Source organism: Amblyomma americanum, chromosome 3, assembly GCF_052857255.1.
Source record: "Amblyomma americanum isolate KBUSLIRL-KWMA chromosome 3, ASM5285725v1, whole genome shotgun sequence".
Taxonomy (NCBI): Eukaryota; Metazoa; Arthropoda; class Arachnida; order Ixodida; family Ixodidae; genus Amblyomma; species Amblyomma americanum.
In genome coordinates, this window is record NC_135499.1 from 54,238,111 (window position 1) to 54,255,044 (window position 16,934).

The 16,934-nt window shown below is 46.5% G+C and overlaps 1 protein-coding gene across 1 annotated transcript in view; it reads left to right on the forward strand.

Annotated features, from left to right (window-relative positions):
- The window catches only part of LOC144124608 (uncharacterized), a 165,344-nt gene that overhangs the window by 51,634 nt on the left and 96,776 nt on the right, over positions 1-16,934 (forward strand). Inside the window, exons 5-6 of the mRNA XM_077657399.1 lie at positions 15,408-15,499; positions 15,982-16,007. Coding sequence (XP_077513525.1) covers positions 15,408-15,499; positions 15,982-16,007 — 118 coding nt within the window. The remainder of the gene's footprint in view (positions 1-15,407; positions 15,500-15,981; positions 16,008-16,934) is intronic.

Consider the following 16,934-nt stretch of genomic DNA (forward strand, 5'->3'; position numbering starts at 1 on the left):
CGGCGGAGGGAACGAGCCGAAGGGCGAGGTCGTGTGTCGCTGAGTTTTTTAGACTGCTGGCAAGCCGGGCAGGCACGGGCCCAGGCGCGCACGTCCTTTTTGATGCCGGGCCAGACGTAACGTTTTGTGAGAAGATGCTGCGTGGCGTGAATTCCGGGATTGGACATGCCGTGGAGGGCGTAGAAAACAAGACGACGAAAGACAGAGGGGACCAAAGGGTGCCGGATTGCCGGCCGAAGTGTAGCAGATGATAGGGACGGGGCACGAAGGGAGGAGAATCTCCCGGAGAACCAGTGAACGAGGGTTCTTGCGAAGATCCATAACTTCCGAGTCATGTTGCTGCGCTTTTGCGAGGGCGGCTAAGTAGAGTAAGGTGTGGGTGCGGGCTAGTTGGCAATGCATTGTAAGACGAAAAGAGCGAAAAAAACACACGGACGCAAAGAAAGACGAAGGAGTCGAATTTCGGTGATGAAGCAACAGAGGCGAGGGAAGCAGCAACTTGTGACAGAGCATCCGCCGGGGCATTATCAAGACCTTGCACATGTCTGATGTCAGTCGTGAATTTTGCCACGTATGATAGGGTGCGAAGTTCACGGGGCGAGAATTAACCGCTCCCCGATTTGATGGCAAAAATAAGTGGTTTGTGGTCGGTGACGATGTGGAACTGCGGACCTTCTAGGAGGTGCTTGAAATGCCGCACGGACAGGTACATGGCAGCAAGTTCACAGCCGAAAGTACTGTAGCGGCTTTCGGCACCGGAAAGCTTGCGCGAGAAAAAGTGTAGAGGGCTCCAAGAACCATCCACGAGCTGGTGTAGCATAGCTCAAACGCCGGAGTCGGAGGCGTCGGTCATGAGGCATAGGGGCGCATCAGGGCGCGGATGGGCAAGGAGAGCGAGGTCGGATAGTTTCGCTTTGGCAGCCTGGAAAGAATCCAGAGCAGCTGAAGACCACGTCCGTTGTGCGGGGTTTGTTTTCTTGCCTTGAAGCATATCCGTCAATGGCTTGAGGAGTGCAGCACAGTGAGGGATGAAACAGCGATAAAAATTGATACGGCCGAGAAATTCACGGAGCTTGCGGATTGAGGCAGGCTGCGGAAAGTCTTGAATGGCCTGGAATTTTGATGGGAAACGCCAGATGGCGAAGCGTTTGACACGGTGACGATGGAAATCGAGCTCCGACTTTGGCGAATTCACATTTTGCTCTGTTGATGATCAGGCCGTAATCAGAGAGACATTGAAAAAGCTGCCGGAGGTGTTGCAAGTGCTGCTCCGTACCGCGGCTGAGTACGAGGAGGTCATCAATGTAGGCCATGCAGAAAGGGAGACGCCTTGTAACTGTGTCCACGAAGTGTTGAAATGTCTGGCTCGAGTTATGGAGGCCAATGGCATGCGGAGGTATTCGAAGAGGCGGAATGGTGTGATGATTGCAGTTTTGGGTACATCGGATGGTTCTACAGGGATTTGGTATCAGGCCTTGACGATATCGATTTTAGAGAAAATTGTGGCGCCATGTAGTGCGGCGGTAAAATCGGCGATGTGAGGTAGGGAATAACGGTGCGGAACGGTAGCGTTGTTGAGAGCGCGGTAATCGTCACAAGGGCACCAATGCCCTTGGAATTTTTTCGGTACCATGTGTAGAGGGTACGCCCATGAGCTAGATGAAGGTTGGATAATGCTAAGCTCCAGCATGTGTTCGAACTCGTGGCGGGCGCTCTGTAACCGGTGTGGAGCAAGGCGACGGGCTCGAGCGTGTGTGGACGGGCCAGTAGTCACAATATGATACGTGACCTGATATTTGACGGGCAGCAAGAAGTTAGAAGGACAGAGCAGAGAAGGGCATTCTTCCAGGAGAATCTCGTAAGCCGACTGGTGTGGGCTGGGTATACTGGCAAGCGGTTCTCGAAGACGGAGGCCTTGAACAGAGAGGTTCGTCGCGGCGTCCACGAGACACTTGCTGTGCATGTTGACCAGCAGATTGTAGTGGCGCAGGAAATCAGCACTGAGGATTGGGTAACGTATGTCCGCGACGAGTAAAACCCATCGGAACACAGGTCGGAGGCCAAAATTGAGTGTGAGAGCATGTTCGCCTTACGTAGCGATGGGGTTTGCGATGGGGTACGTAGTGGGTGGTTTGCGGCTTGTAGCTATGGGCCAGTGTGGCGAGAAGGTGAGGATGTAATGCTGCAGGGGAGGACGCTCACCTCTGCTTTGGTGTCGACGAAAAAACAGAGGCCCGAGTTGTGGGTCCCGAGTTGTGGTCGCGAATGAAGAATAAGCGGCTGTTTTCCGGGGTGACAACACTTGCCGCTTCTAGTGGCGTCGTGCGAAGTTTCCCTGGAAGTGACAGGAAGGGGTACACCGACGCGCTGCTTCACCACAGATGTGGTGATACCAGCACTCACTGCTTTGTAGATGTGGGGTAGCATTACGTCGGCAAGGTGAGGTCTGGTGACGGAAAGGCGAAAGAGATCGGGAGGTTGACACTGCGGCGCTTTGGTCGGAGAGACGTGTGATCTGGGAGTAGAAGTCGTCACGGAGGCTCTGAAGGTCCACGCGGGAGGGAAGAGATGATGGCGGGGTGGGAGGCTGGTAACTGCGCCGAGAGAAATGGTGGAGTAGGAAACTTCCATCACGGAATCCGCCAGCTCAGCGAGCTTCTCCAAAGACAACCCCTGGGCGGGCACAAGCACCAGGAATACCGACGACGGCAAGCGCTGAAGGAAAAACTCACGCCGGAAGGCTTGGTCGAAGGTGGCAGCCTTGTCGCCCAGGAGCTGCTGGAGCCGCCGCATCAACTGTGTTGGTTTGCGGTCCCCCAGTTTTTCGGAGGAGATGAACTGCTGCAAGTGGCGATGTTCCGAGACGGCTGTTCGCTAGATAAGCTCAGGAGCCAACGTGTCAAACAGTGCCGAGGCGGGCGGAGTTATGAGGAGGTCGCGGACTTCGGCGGCAATCTCAGGTGGTAGCGACGCAGTGACGTGATGAAACTTCTGCTCTTGGGTGGGGATGTGGCCTTAGTGAACTGGCTGTTGACTTGAGCGAGCCAGAGTTGAGGATCGGCCGGCGAGAACTGGGGAAGGCGAAGGGACAGCGCAGAAACTGCGCTGAAGTGTCCGCCACCGGGCATGGCGGAGGAGTTGTCGTCGGCGTTGGCCATGGTGGGAGCGGGTGTTCGAGCGGACGTTTGGAGTAACCAGTTTGTCGCGCCAGTCAGTATGAGGCCGGCACGATGAAGGAAATGATTGATTCTCTGGCTGAAGTGCAAGAACGTATGACGGCGTGCAGCCGAACGGCGCGTGACACCGGCACGAGGAGGGAGCACAATTCGGCTGCACTTAGGCGTCTTTTTCGGCGGCTGGTGCTGCTCCTGCTGCGTAAGGCCGCTGCTGCTGCTACAAGCTTGCCTTGCTCCAGGCGGGGCCAAGTTATGAGAGCGTACTTTTTAATGTCATCTGTTGGCCTAACTATCGGCCGCCACCGCCTACGGTTGGTTTTGTTTGAATTCACTTCGCTAACAAGGCAACTCTCGATTTTAACTTTAACTCCTTACATGCCAAGCCGAATACAAATTGTGAGAATGCCATCGCTTTGAAATTCTGAATGTTGATGAGGTATTTTCGTTTCTGATAGATCTGCGAGACATTGAATGCGCTGGGGTGGGTATTGACGCCAACTGTGGCCAGAGAGCCTTTCATAGAAGACGTCCCTGCAGTTGTGTTGACGTATGTTTTTCATGAGCGTCTCTTGCCGTTTTGCAAACATGTGCAATAGAAATAACCCAACCCGAAAATAACGTGCGCACACTCGTGAAAGCCCATGATGAAAAGCTAAAGAGCGAAATTGCCATCTCGGTCATGACATAACACAATAGAGCGCCGTTTGGTGCCAAAATTCTGAACATAATATTATAATTGGCAATCGCTGAAAATTGTGATTACAGCCAAAAATGCTTATTTTGCATACATCAATACCTGTTTTTAAGTCGGCCTATGATGATGTTAGTAGGATGATGTCAACCTCAATACGTGGCTACAGCTGGTGAGAAAAAGAGAAGGAAGTGTTCAGAGAATATTTCACACTACGTTTTGTTTTGCTTCATGGTTTTCAAAGGTTCATTTTTAAAGCAGGCACCGAAGCTATTGCAAGATCGCGTGCCGTGGTTGCAATGTACAAAATTTGGGCCAATTGTTTTCACTGCTGCTAATGGTAGTGAGCTGAAAGTGTATATTTTCGGTATGTTTTTACGCACTTTGATTTGGCAATCATTGATGTTTTCGTTATCTTAGTGGCATGTTTAGCTTATGTTAACATCTTCAAAATAGGTTACAAAATTTGGGCCAATTGTTTTCACTGCTGCTAATGATAGTGAGCTGAAAGTGTATATTTTCGGTATGTTTTTACGCACTTTGATTTGGCAATCATTGATGTTTTCGTTATTTTAGTGGCATGTTTAGCTTATGTTAACATCTTCAAAATAGGTTATTATTTTCCGTGTATATTACAGTTGCCTTAATTTATGTAGTGGTTCACCCGTACGCAGTATCTAGCGTTGATCGCACGTCTAATGCATTTAAAGTGGTTACGTGTAACAAATTATATAATAACTTGATTAAAGATTGCGCAAACTCTGAGATAAAAGGAATTAATGATGAGTAGTATGATAATCAACGATAGGTACTTGTATATTACTGTTATTTTTCTGCCTTAGGGAGGGAGAAAGGTTTTGTAGTTTTAGTTGTGTCGTTCTTTACAGCCGCATAGTAGAAGAAAACAATTCGCTTTGAGAAAAGTCGGGTTCTAGCAAAGAATAATTTAATTGTTTTTGCCACTTTATGTGATTTATTTGTTGAATAATTTTATTTTTTCAGCAGCCGAAATATGAGTTTTCAGAACTTTACTCTTTTTTTTGTAATTAAGAGGCACACAAAGAGAACAAAAAATGTAGTCGCTACAGTAGCTTCCAGGTAAAAAAGTTCCTTTGCATTCAAAGAATTCCGAAACAAGTAAATTCGCGTGTTCTTTGGAAGCTCATAAATTCGCAAGATTAAGCGCTATTTCTTCATTTTTTATTTGCCATCCTTCGTGCCAGTTGATGCATAATTTGCGATAAGGAAAGCCCGAAAAAAAAAAACAGCCATTTGTATCTAATTTGAACCAGAAATCAAACAACAATATAAAACTATTAAATTCGACAAACAAAAAAATGTTTATTCACAACTACATAACGTGTACATGGTACCACATAATGTCTACGTGGCGTTGTCTACATAAAACTGTTCCTAGAACAGTTTTCGTCCGCTGTATTTCACATTAGGAAAACATTAGTGCGCAGCCGTGAAACCTCTGCTCTCCAAAACTAATCCCGGAAGTCTGTGGGTAAGTGGAAACTTCCAAGCCGGTGCGCAGATCTATATCAAATGGGAAGAAGAGCTTGAGCCTTACGTTCTGCTGCTACGAGATAGAGCTACTATATCCTTTTGTAAAATAAATTGCTCGCATCAGATCTCAGAGGGTCGGCTATGTGCGACTGGGACAACCACGTGTTATTTTTCTTACGTAGTTTTGCCCGAGGTCATTGCTTCCAAAACAGGCCTCATCTCGAAAGCCATAAAATTACGGCGCTCGGCTGCTGAACCCAGTGTCCTGGTTTCTACCCAGCACTCGTCGCCTGCATTCTAATTGGGGCCAACTGCCAAAGGTGTTGTCGACAGATGTTTGGATGCACGTTGAAGAACCATGGGTTGCGAAAAACCCAGAACCTTAACCACGGAGCTGCTTTGCCTCCTTAAGGTTAATCGCGGACAGTACTTGGGACTACAGTCCTGGCACCAAAGAGAGTTTGTATGGTAGTTTACTTAATACTTCGATATTTGCTTATTTCAGGTTGGTTGTTGCTGCGTTCGTCGTAACAGTGATAGTAGCGACAACCTATGACGTCTGCACAAAGATCCTGCGCTCGTAAAAAGCGCCTACAACAAAAGCGCCGTCTAAAGCGTCGCCACTGAACTGCTTGGGCAAAGGTATCATGCCTACTTCGGCTTTATTTAATTAACTGCACAAATTAAAAGCCCCCTGTCAGGATGAAGCAGAACTAAAGCCCTTTTCTAAAGAAATGTACTATCTAATTTTACCACTTCTTTTTCCGCTGTTGTTTTAACGTTTCCTAATTCTCATATTATGCCCTGAGGCCATCGTTTGAAAATAATGGCTTTGCTCCCGATCTCTTAGGCGGAGGTGGAGACTTGAGACAGAGAATTTTTAAAGTCATATTTAATGTATGTGAATTATCTGTTTAACTCAAAACTGAAGTCACGATGAATTAAGCGACAAATTCTGCCGAAGGTGATATATATAAAGAGCGCGAATAAAGTATAGCTTAAATATGACAACGACAGAATATTCAACTCACTCTACACCGTAAGGGCCAGCTACCTCAGGCTTACATCTTAACAGGGGTTCTGAAAGAGGATTTATTCATGAAACAGCTCCTCACTCCATGACAGTTTCTTTTGCTTCCTGCTTCATTAGCAGAGTGGAATCTATACAGGTTGACCACTGTGCGGGCAGCGGACCCTATCATTGGGCAGTCACGCATAGTTGTGCCGCCCTTTCTTCATGCACTTAGCTAAAAAGGCTGTATTGAATGTCGTCTTTTCCTTTGTTTAAAACGGAAGTTATTTTTATTGATAAAACAAGTCTCTCCCCAGGGAGCAGCAGGCAAATTTTCATGTGATAGAAGAGGAGGGACCGTTCAGGAACGGCGTTTCATGTGTTTAATAGCAAGCTGGCAACTATTTGCTTTTTGGAAGTTTTACAATGGGGTAACCTTGTCGCTAAGGGTGATATGGAAATAGCGGGGGCGCCACCAAACATGTGCAGAACATTAATGCCTCTTGAGTTAGCGTTCTGGGTATGGGGCGCTGGTGCCCCGCTATTCCTTAATTCATTCTCCTAACCGATAGGGTCGCCCTTTTCTGAAACTCGCTATGACTAGAAAAAATAGCCCAGCTTCCCTGAATTTCTCGTCGCGAACGCTCATGCTGACAGCGAAGCTGCGTAGCGTTTGGCTTCTCTCGCTCGAAGCTCACATCTTCCGCCCGCCGCTGGCGCACGGCTTGAGTATCCCTCGGGCGGGCTTCTGGAGTCGCCCGACGACGCCATGCACGCGTTCACGCGCAAACTCTCGCTGATGCTCCCGGCGGGCGGCTTCTACTTACGGAGAGCGTGTGACTTTAGCCATTTCCCGAACATTCGAGAAATGACCGCCAAGCGCACTCGTCTATATATGTGCGCTCCTCCGAACCATCTGTAGGGCACGCGCTCTCCATTTGGCCGAATCCTCTCCTCTTCTCCTTTCCTCGCCTACCTGCGCTCGACGCATTCTCCCACCCGCACCTTGGCTGCGCCAACCTGCACGTGGCACCCACTCCCTCTCTCCCCAATACTCTGCACTTGCGCTTGGCGCTTGCTCTCCCCCCTTGCTAGGCTGTGCCCTCTCCACACCGCTGCGCCCGCGTCTATGAAAGCCTCGACGAAGAACAGCATCACTGTTAAAAGGGAATTCCATTATTTAAAATAAGTGCAACATGCCTAGTAAACAGACTTTACACGTGTACAAATTTGCCTAAAAGCTAAATGGAACGCACGATGGAGGTCTCTGGTTTGGGGCAGTAAACGCGAAGTGCCGTTTGGGGGGGCATATCTCCTCCCGCCTCTTGCTTTCCAAGTCGAGAGTACGGACAATATCAAGCGTGATGCTAGATCGTATAATGCATATTCACCACATGTGTGAAAATTTTATCTCTTTTGACCGCAAACGACAGCCGTGTCGATGAGAGCAAGAGTGCGGCCTCCTACTGTGCCCTCTACTGGTGAATGGAGCCAAGCTCTTCGGGACGAACGAAGCGAACACCAAGCAGGCGGACGCCGTCAGAGTCGTACACTGCTTGCGTGTCTTCAGCATGCTGGCCATAGTACTCTTCCACACCCGCTGGTTTATGGGGCTTTTGGAACTACGTGATTTATGCGCAGTGAAGCTTGAGCATAGTTATCGAAAAATTGGTTTGGTTTATTGGTTTGTGATCAATGAGTTAGACAGACGGAGCAGAACGGTGGGTCTAAACATTAGCACGCAGAAAACAAAAGTAACATTCAACGGACTAGCAAGGGAACAGCAGTTCACAAGTGGCAGTGAGGTGCTGGAAATGGTAAAGGAATACGTCCACTTAGGGCAGGCAGTGACCGCTGCTCCGGATCATGAGAGGGAAGTTTAGGATTAGGAAGTTAGGAAGATTAGGAAGTTTGCAGGCACAGGGTGGGCGTAGCGAGCAAAGGATCGGGTTAATTGGAGAAACATGGGAAATGCTTTTGCCCTTAGTGGGTAATCAGGCTGATGATGATGATGAGTAATCGCAACTGTCATCGTCTTTTACATCTTCAGCAAGTTATAGAAAAATTCTGAAGTTCTGAGAAGTCATTAATGTTCATGAAAGTTTCGCTAGGAGCAAGCCAGAGCGGATTTTGAATCAAGTTTAATTCGAAAGAACACTAGCCGTCCTTCAAAATGTAAGGTGGGTCTGAAGCCTCGCAGAGGTAGTTTACAAGTTCTAAACGACCTCTCAGATACCTGTAGAAATAAACTAATAAAAGTTGGATGGAACACTTATTCTCCGCTTAAAAATATGACGAAATAATGGGTTAATGCTCATATATGCCGGATTGAGCACCCTTTACTTAAACATTCATAGAACCTTGGGAGTCCTCACACCGCTCCGGGAGCAATGGTGCAGCGGTTAAGCGATGCGCCACTGCCCTGCGATGTCAGATAATGTCACCGGTGGGACTTGTGCCATCCAGGTTGCTCTTCGTAGCAGCTTCTCGCGACTAATCCTTAAGTGAACTGCCACCTGCCTCGGTAGGCAGTTTTCTCACAATTCGGTGTGCTGGTTATGATGACGCCACAAGGTCAAGTGGCCTAGCCCGCGACACGAGCTCGATAACACTGTCGTGTTAATATTGCCGCTGTTCGGTTTAGAGACCGTGGTGGCACGAACCGATCAGCTTCGCTGGCCACCGCACGAGAGCACAATGCTATCTCAGAGCCGATCACGTTTCGTGTTAAAATGCAACACTCTCGCGCTGTTCATTCCAAATCGCCGTTATCAGCTTAAATCTGTGCGCAAAAGTCACGGAATCGAAGGAAACGCGCATAACTGGCTCCCTGGCTCCGCGGACACCTCAATCGCGCTTTCAGCTATGTGACGGTAGTGAAAGATATGTGCGCTGCTTGCGCTTTGCGTTTACAACTTTTTGGCAGAAACGCAGCACTGGAGCAATAGGCCGCCGGCGTTTCTTAGGTTCATTGGTGTTGGCGTTGAAAAAGTTGTAGACTCCGTTAATTTTGAGGCAAGGAAAGAACATTACGGACTCCCTGGGTCAGTGGACACCTCAATAGAGCTTTCATGTACGTGGCTGTCATCTCAACCTGAAAAAATTAGCTGATGTTTAAACTTTGGTTAACCCTGGTGAGGAGCGAAAGCTTCCTTTGCACGGCACACTGCCGAACGAATGGCCTGGAAAGCGTCATTGAAATGCACGGGAAGCCGAGCCAGACTCGCTGAGACTTATCACAAAGTCAGCCTTCCGGCACTCCGTCTAACTTGAAACCATCTCCGTGTCCAGTGCCGAAGTTGAAGCGTCGCTGGTCAGACGGGACGCTTCGAGATCAGATGGCTGAATCAGCAGATGAAGTTAAAAGGTTATGTGGCCTCTCGGCCAATCATCAATTTGTTCTCCGCCTGCCACGGCAGGGAGGTTGCGACAGTCCGATGAGTCATTTGCCACCTGCCACGGTGGGCAGATTGTGATGGCGTCAGTAGGTCCCATGACCCGCCACGTTACACCAAGTAACACGTGTCACGTGACCTGCTGTTGCGCAATATTTCGCGCTTAGTATTGCTAAACCGCCAGCGATTTTTTTTTGTGAGCTCCAGGGCAGACTTTCACAGCCGAGCTCTACAGGCTTATGCCGACCAACTCTCTGTGAGACTGTATGATCGCTGCATCCTTAAATGCCCTGCGCGTTAGGAAATTTAGATACCCGTGTTAGGACATTGTGGCTCAAAAAGCACCTTGTAGCACTAAAGGAAGTTCCTCAGACAACTGACAGCAAATAAAAAGAATTGCATAATAACTGCATAACTGCATATATACATAATACACATGCATGACAATTTTTAAACAGGTAGTAGATTAATAACTGTGTGGCCTGCGTTTGATAGGCACCTTTAGATTTTAAGTAACAGCTTTACCATGCGCCTCAAAACGGAAGCATATAATCGCTGTATTTTGCCGATTCCTTCCTATGGAGGCTAACACTGATGCTTGGAGTTAGTCTTGTCACAGTAAAACAGGACATAAAGAGGAAAAGGGGGAGGGGTAAATAAGTTAACAGACGATGTGCTCAGTAGAAGGTACGGATAAACGGGATATCTTAGCTGAAATCAAGAGAATAAAAATGACATGGAAATGACATATGACGTGAAGAGGAGATATTCGATGGTCAGTTAGGTTGAGGGAATGAAATATGGGAGTAGGAAAGTGCGGCAAGAGACGAAAGAGAGTCCGGTGGAAAGATCAAATCCAGAAATTTGTGGGTAAGGTGACAGTGGGTGCCGCTGGCGGAGGCAACTGCAGATCGGTGGGCGTGGTTTGGATGGATGGATGGATGGATGGATGGATGGATGGATGGATGGATGGATGGATGGATGGATGGATGGATGGATGGATGGATGGATGGATGGATGGATGGATGGATGGATGGATGGATGGATGGATGGATGGATGGATGGATGGATACGGCTTAACCCTTTAAATCGGACGGTGGCTCAAGCCACCTAGCCATGACTTATACAATTTTACTCTTGTCTTGATTTTAGTCACCAATCAGATAAACCTCGCTTGGTTACTCCTACCCGCTTAAAATCTACTTTCCTTTCACTGTCGTTAAACCCCAATGCCTTGGATAAATCAGTGCCGCTGCTTTCTACTGTAGAGTGAAGCCCTTTACAGAAAAGTATCAAGTGTTCAGCCGTTTCCTTATCTCCGCACGCAACGCACGTGTCTATGTCGTGGTAACTGCCTCTATATGTCTTAGTCCGCAAAACTCCAGTTCTGGCCTCAAACAACAAAAAGCTTCCCCTACAATTATCATAAATATTTTCTTTGGCACTTTCCTGCTTAAAAATCCTGTATGTTCCCAGTGCTGATTTCGTCAGCATCCGTGTTTTCCACAGAGCTCTCTCTGTTTCTTTAACATTTTTCTTCACCGATAATTGCTGATTTGCCCCCCTACTGGTGTCCAGATTTTTCCTTGTCAATTTTCTAGCTCGCTTTCTTCATTTCGTGTCAACATTCCTTATATACAGATGTCTGAAATCTTTCCTAGCCGACTACTTTTCCCCCAATTTTCTCAATCGGTCCTCAAATGCTATCTTACTGCTAGCTTCTCTGCTCTAGGACGACAACCATCCCATATCACCCTGTACTCCCTGATTTGGTGTATTGCCATGTGCTCCCAAAGCTAGCCTCTCTACACAACGTTGTTTAATTTCTAACCTTGCTTGAACAACTGGTCTCATGCACAGGACCGCATTACCGAAAGTCAGGCTAGGAACCATCACCCCTTTCCAGATCCCTCTTACCACTTTATACCTATTGTAATTCCACAGTGTCCTATACTTAATGACAGCTGCATTCCTACTAGCTTTATTCATTACATATTTTTCATGCTCTGTCAGATGCTCAGCACCGTTATTTATCCACACCCCAAGATACTTGTACTCATCCACTACTTCTAGCGTGAACTCCAGTATTCTATGCTCGCCGCCCTCATCATTAAATATCGTGACTGCAGATTTTTCCTTACTAAACTTGAAACTTAATCTATCTGCGTCTGTACCACATATATATATCAACTTCTGCAAATCTTCCTTGTTGTCAGCCATTAGCACTATATCATCGACGTATATTAGTCCCGATAATGACTGTTTAATCCATTCTCCTTGCTTGAAAAAAGAAAGGTTGAAGCCTAGTCCGCGCCTCTCTAGCTTGGTCTCCAAGCCTTGCAGGTACAACATGAACAATAAAGGAGACAGAGGACATCCTTGCCTAAGCCCCCGCTGTATCTCTAGAGGCTCTGAAACATTTTTTTCCCATTTTATAAGCACTCTGTTACCTTTATATATACCTTTTAAAAGATTAATTACTCCACCTTCCACATCCAATGTGCCCAGTATGTCCAATAGATACTTTTTAATAACGTTGTTGTAGGCTCCCTTAATATCCAGAAATGCTAGCCATAGGGGCCTGTGTTCCTTTTCAGCAATCCCTATACACTGCGTCAATAAAAAACAGATTGTTCTCCAACCTCCTTTGTTTCCGGATCCCATTTTATACCTCCCATAGCACCCACTCGTTCTCCACCCAAGCCTGCAATCTGTCCTTTATGATCTGCGTCACCACCCTGTAAACCACAGATGTCACTGTTATGGGACGGTAGTTACTGACGTCAGCTTTGTCCCCTTTTCTCTTATATATCATGTTCTCCGATATTGGACGCCCCCTAGTAGAGAAAATGATGACGATAAAATTCATATGACAATAACGTCCAACTGGAAAACAAAGTGTTCAGAGGTACACGTATTATATCAACTATGGCAGCCGATTCTCAGCTTTTTTGCATGGCAACCTGTCGACCAATTGGCCGGGAAAAAAGTCTATAGGCAGCTCGATGAAGTGGCAAGCAAGTGGAAGCTGCCTGAGACTGAAAGGAAATCAAGACAGTATTTCGAGGTCGCAAACCAATAGAGCTTCTGTCATCGCCTATTATTTTGCATGGGTGACTGTAACGAATATGGAACTCCGCCCCAACCCCTCCCGCTGCCGGCTTTATCCGCTTCTTCGCTACATGGTATTTAGTATGGGCCCGGAAATCGCAGTGAAGAACTTTTTCCAGAGTTTGTTGTTTTTGTATTTTTAGGAACTAGACGCCATGATTTGTGGAGCGGATTGGTCGAATTGTAGCAGATTAGCAATCTTTTACAAAGAGAAAGTTGGCAGACATCATTTCATGGCGCGCTCATTAATATACACGAGGAAAGTTTGAGACGTTTGCTACTTTACCTAAAGCATTAACTAATTTTCTTTTTTCCTTAATTTTGGAGGTAACCCTGACGACTTCTCCCGTCGTACATTGAGTGACCATTATTTTTCCAGTCTTGTTTTCGACACACCTTTTGTGACAGTGGTGGCCAAGGCTCACCTAGCCGTGGACACCTTCTTTTTCCTCAGGTTTGGTCCGGGTATTTCTGCCAATGATTAAATAAAGTAATTTCTTAGGGTGTGATGCTGTATTAAGAACACGGATCTTCGCCTGTTTGCGTAGTTACAAAATACTCGTGAATCTCATAATGCCAATCCTGAAGTTTGTGTAAGCTTGCGATAATGCTATATTGAATCTCTCGTGCCTCATAAATGACCAGTAGTATTTTTCCGTGGCCACGAAAATGGATGAAGCAGTTAATACACAACAAAGAAATTTTCTGGGCACTTGTGCAGCTTACACGGAGAAGAGCTGCAAGTGTAGCCTTAATTTCGTGGCAAAAAGTATGGCTCTGAAGCGGGGCTCCTGTGGCTCTAACGTGCCATCTGGTGTGGCTTGCTTTTTGGCTGCAGTGTTTAACGTCCATTAAAGGGACACTGAAGAGAAACTGAAGTGTAGAGAATCGATAGATAAGCGCATTTTAATAAATAACGCTTCTTTTACTTAAAAGAAAACTTTTGAAGCATACAAGACGCCTAAAAATAAAATACAGACGTCGCAACCAGCGGCATATTTCACAAATATGCTGTGGTAGTGGAGTTTTTTGGCTGCGGGTTACAGAGGCTAGGATAAACTGCCATTAGCTTCCAGGCGACGATCACAGAGACCTTTTTGCTGTAGAAGCACGAATTTAAGTCGATTCGAGCCAAAATTTTTAAATCATGTATTTCCCTCAATAATTCATGTGTCTTTTGCTGCCGGAAAAGTATAGGCATATCCAGAAAACGCGACCGAAGTCGCTTCTACTAAACAAAAAACAAGATGTAGCTGTCGTCAGTATCTCTTCAATATTGAATGCGGTAGTGGGTGTTATGACATCGTGGAAGAACAAGCTTGAGGAACCTTTTTGTACAAGGGAGAGAGTTTCTTGCTTATCATGTTTCAGTGTATTGCCTCTCGTGACTGTAGGCGTTATCCGTTATGGAGAAAATTGTCTGTGGTATCTATCATATCAATTGCATCGACTGTTGTACATGAAATCAGCAGCGCTACAAAATACACAGAGAAGAAGACACAGGCACTAGCGATGAGTAGCGCTAGTGTCTTTGTCTTCTTTGCCTTTTTTCTTGCGCTGCTAATTTGATGTCAAGCACCAGCTGCAAGGGTGATAGCTCGGGCCTGTGGGTAATCCACATGACGTTCCATAGTACAAAAAAGTGAAGCGATGAGACACAGGAGCTTGTCTTATCCTTTCGTTGTTTTGCGCTATGGTACCTCATGTACCAACAGGCCCGTCTAATTCCTCTCTTAGATCCGGTATTTTCGCCTATGTTTATGCGGAAGGTCGTCGCGTTAGCAAACCCTGCAGACCGCTTTATTTGTCCCATGAGGGTTCAGAATCAGGTTCGCGCTCAGTTGATCTGAACCTTGAAGAGGCAAATGATAAACTTTGTAACTTGATAAGTGCAGTGTCCTTTCGTTGTTTGCACTATTTAGGGATTCAACAACCTCCACACTCTATGCTGTGTCTGAAGTGGCATTCAGGCCATGGCAGAGGCTCAAGGAAGAAGTTCCGACGTTTGGAGCGCTCTTGGCTATTTTTATTTTCTCATATGAATAGATGCCTTCGATGAGAAGTTTGCTGTGCTCAGCTGTCCTAGTCTTTTCCGCGTTCGCACTATGATGAGTACTTGTTCTTAAGGGCAGTTTTTGCTTTCAAATGTAGATATTGTTCTACTTTTTTCTTGATGTAATATTATCAACACCTGTTTCCCATAGCATTCCTTTCCGCTCTCGACTGGACCAATGTTAAAAATACAAAACCGTTATCTTACTAGATTGTCTCGTAGGCTTTGCGGACATGCACGCGCGACTCGCTACGAATTATAGTTTATAGCTTCATTTCAAAAGGGAAGCGCAAGCCTGAAGCAGCTAACCATCTTGCATTAGTTTAGAGCGTGTGTCAGAACAAGAGGCATGTCAGTGAAAGTCATTTTAGTGCGTAGCTTCGTCAGATTTTTTTTCTTGCCCGTGCTGTTCGATGATTCTGGCTTCTTGTTGCTCACCATTGCATAAAATATGCAGCGGCCTCAGATGACATACGGCACCGTGCGACGCCTGGAAAAATCAAAAGGAGAAACGAACTGGCTACGCTTCTACCTGTGCCGCTATTGGAGGTAAGTGCAATCCTAACAGGTCAAACAGAAAGCTTCTCCCGAGACTTTTAATACGCTTGGCTTAAAAGGAGTTACATTGACAATTCCCGGGTTAATTAACAATGGCAGCGCTCACGCTTATCTTAAGTCTTCACGATGAAGTCAGCTGCTCCGTGCTTATTCTAGGGCCGGTTTGTTGACACTTCCTTGTAATGTTACGCTTTTTTCTCGGTGAAATTCAGTTTACTGCACAGCCGAATTGGTGAACTGCTATGGTGATTTCGGAAGGGAGTATCAGCACATAACACCTGTAAAAAGCTGGCCGGTGCTACGATAGCTGTACCTGTTCATCCTGCCTTATGCAGCTTAGTATTCATCAGTATAGTACTGAGTTTAATTGCTTTACAACCTGGTTCAGTATTTTGCGTAAAGAAGCAAATGCTGTTCCTGCGTTTCAGATGCATTCAAGAAATTAGTTTATTTTTGCGGGATTCTCTTCACAGGGCGTACATCCAAGAAAGCCAGAAAGGTAAACATGAAAACTAATTTGCCCACTTCACAATCTTCTCACGTACAGCTAAGATCGGTACTGCCTCTGCAATGCGCAGAAAGAAGAGTAGAAAAAGAGGCTAACGGAGAGGTGGGGTGGGGGGGGCGCAACAATAAAACGGATGATGTTCAAGAATCTACAGAGGAAAGAGAAGTGGCGCTTCCTTAAGCAGTGAAGATTCTGAGCCCTGTGACCGTTCCGGCTTGTGGTTGGAACTGACATCCCTCCTTGATACTTTGCATGATGTACAGTACTCACGGATTGAAATAGGACATTCGGAGCGCGTGGCCGTCGCTTCATGGAGCGCCGCCCGCAGACGCTCATGGAACCAAGGTGGTGCATTGTGGTATGGCGCGAGAGGGAGAACATCTACAAAGCAGAATTGTTCCTTCCAGTAGCCAATGAGCCGGCCTGTGGTTTACCACATGCCTGCGTGGCACTGCAAGGCTAGCGCTCCGAATGTCCTATTTCAATCCGTGAGTACTGTACATCATATTGCATTATCGTAAATTTTAAGCCTATTAAATATTTCCGCGCACAGTATAAGCATCTGCAATGATTTTACTTTTTTTTTGTTCCTGAGGAAGATGCATCTTTAGATTGTAGAATCTGTACATAGTGCAAAGACCATACAATCCTCCGCGTTGCAAACAAACACTGCTCATGAAACTTGATGATCACGACTTTGCTAGCGATAACCGCAGAAATGTGCAGCCACAAACACAACCGCCACACCAGGCGGTTGTAGCTTTACTTCTTGAGGGCTTATCTAGTACGCATGTGATAAGCTGTTTGCCAACGCGTCTCCGACGTGCCCGGCTAAGGTAATGGTTATAAATGTTACTAAGCCGTCTTGTTTCATTATTACAAAAGAGATGAGCGCGCAACTTACGTGTGTATTCACAA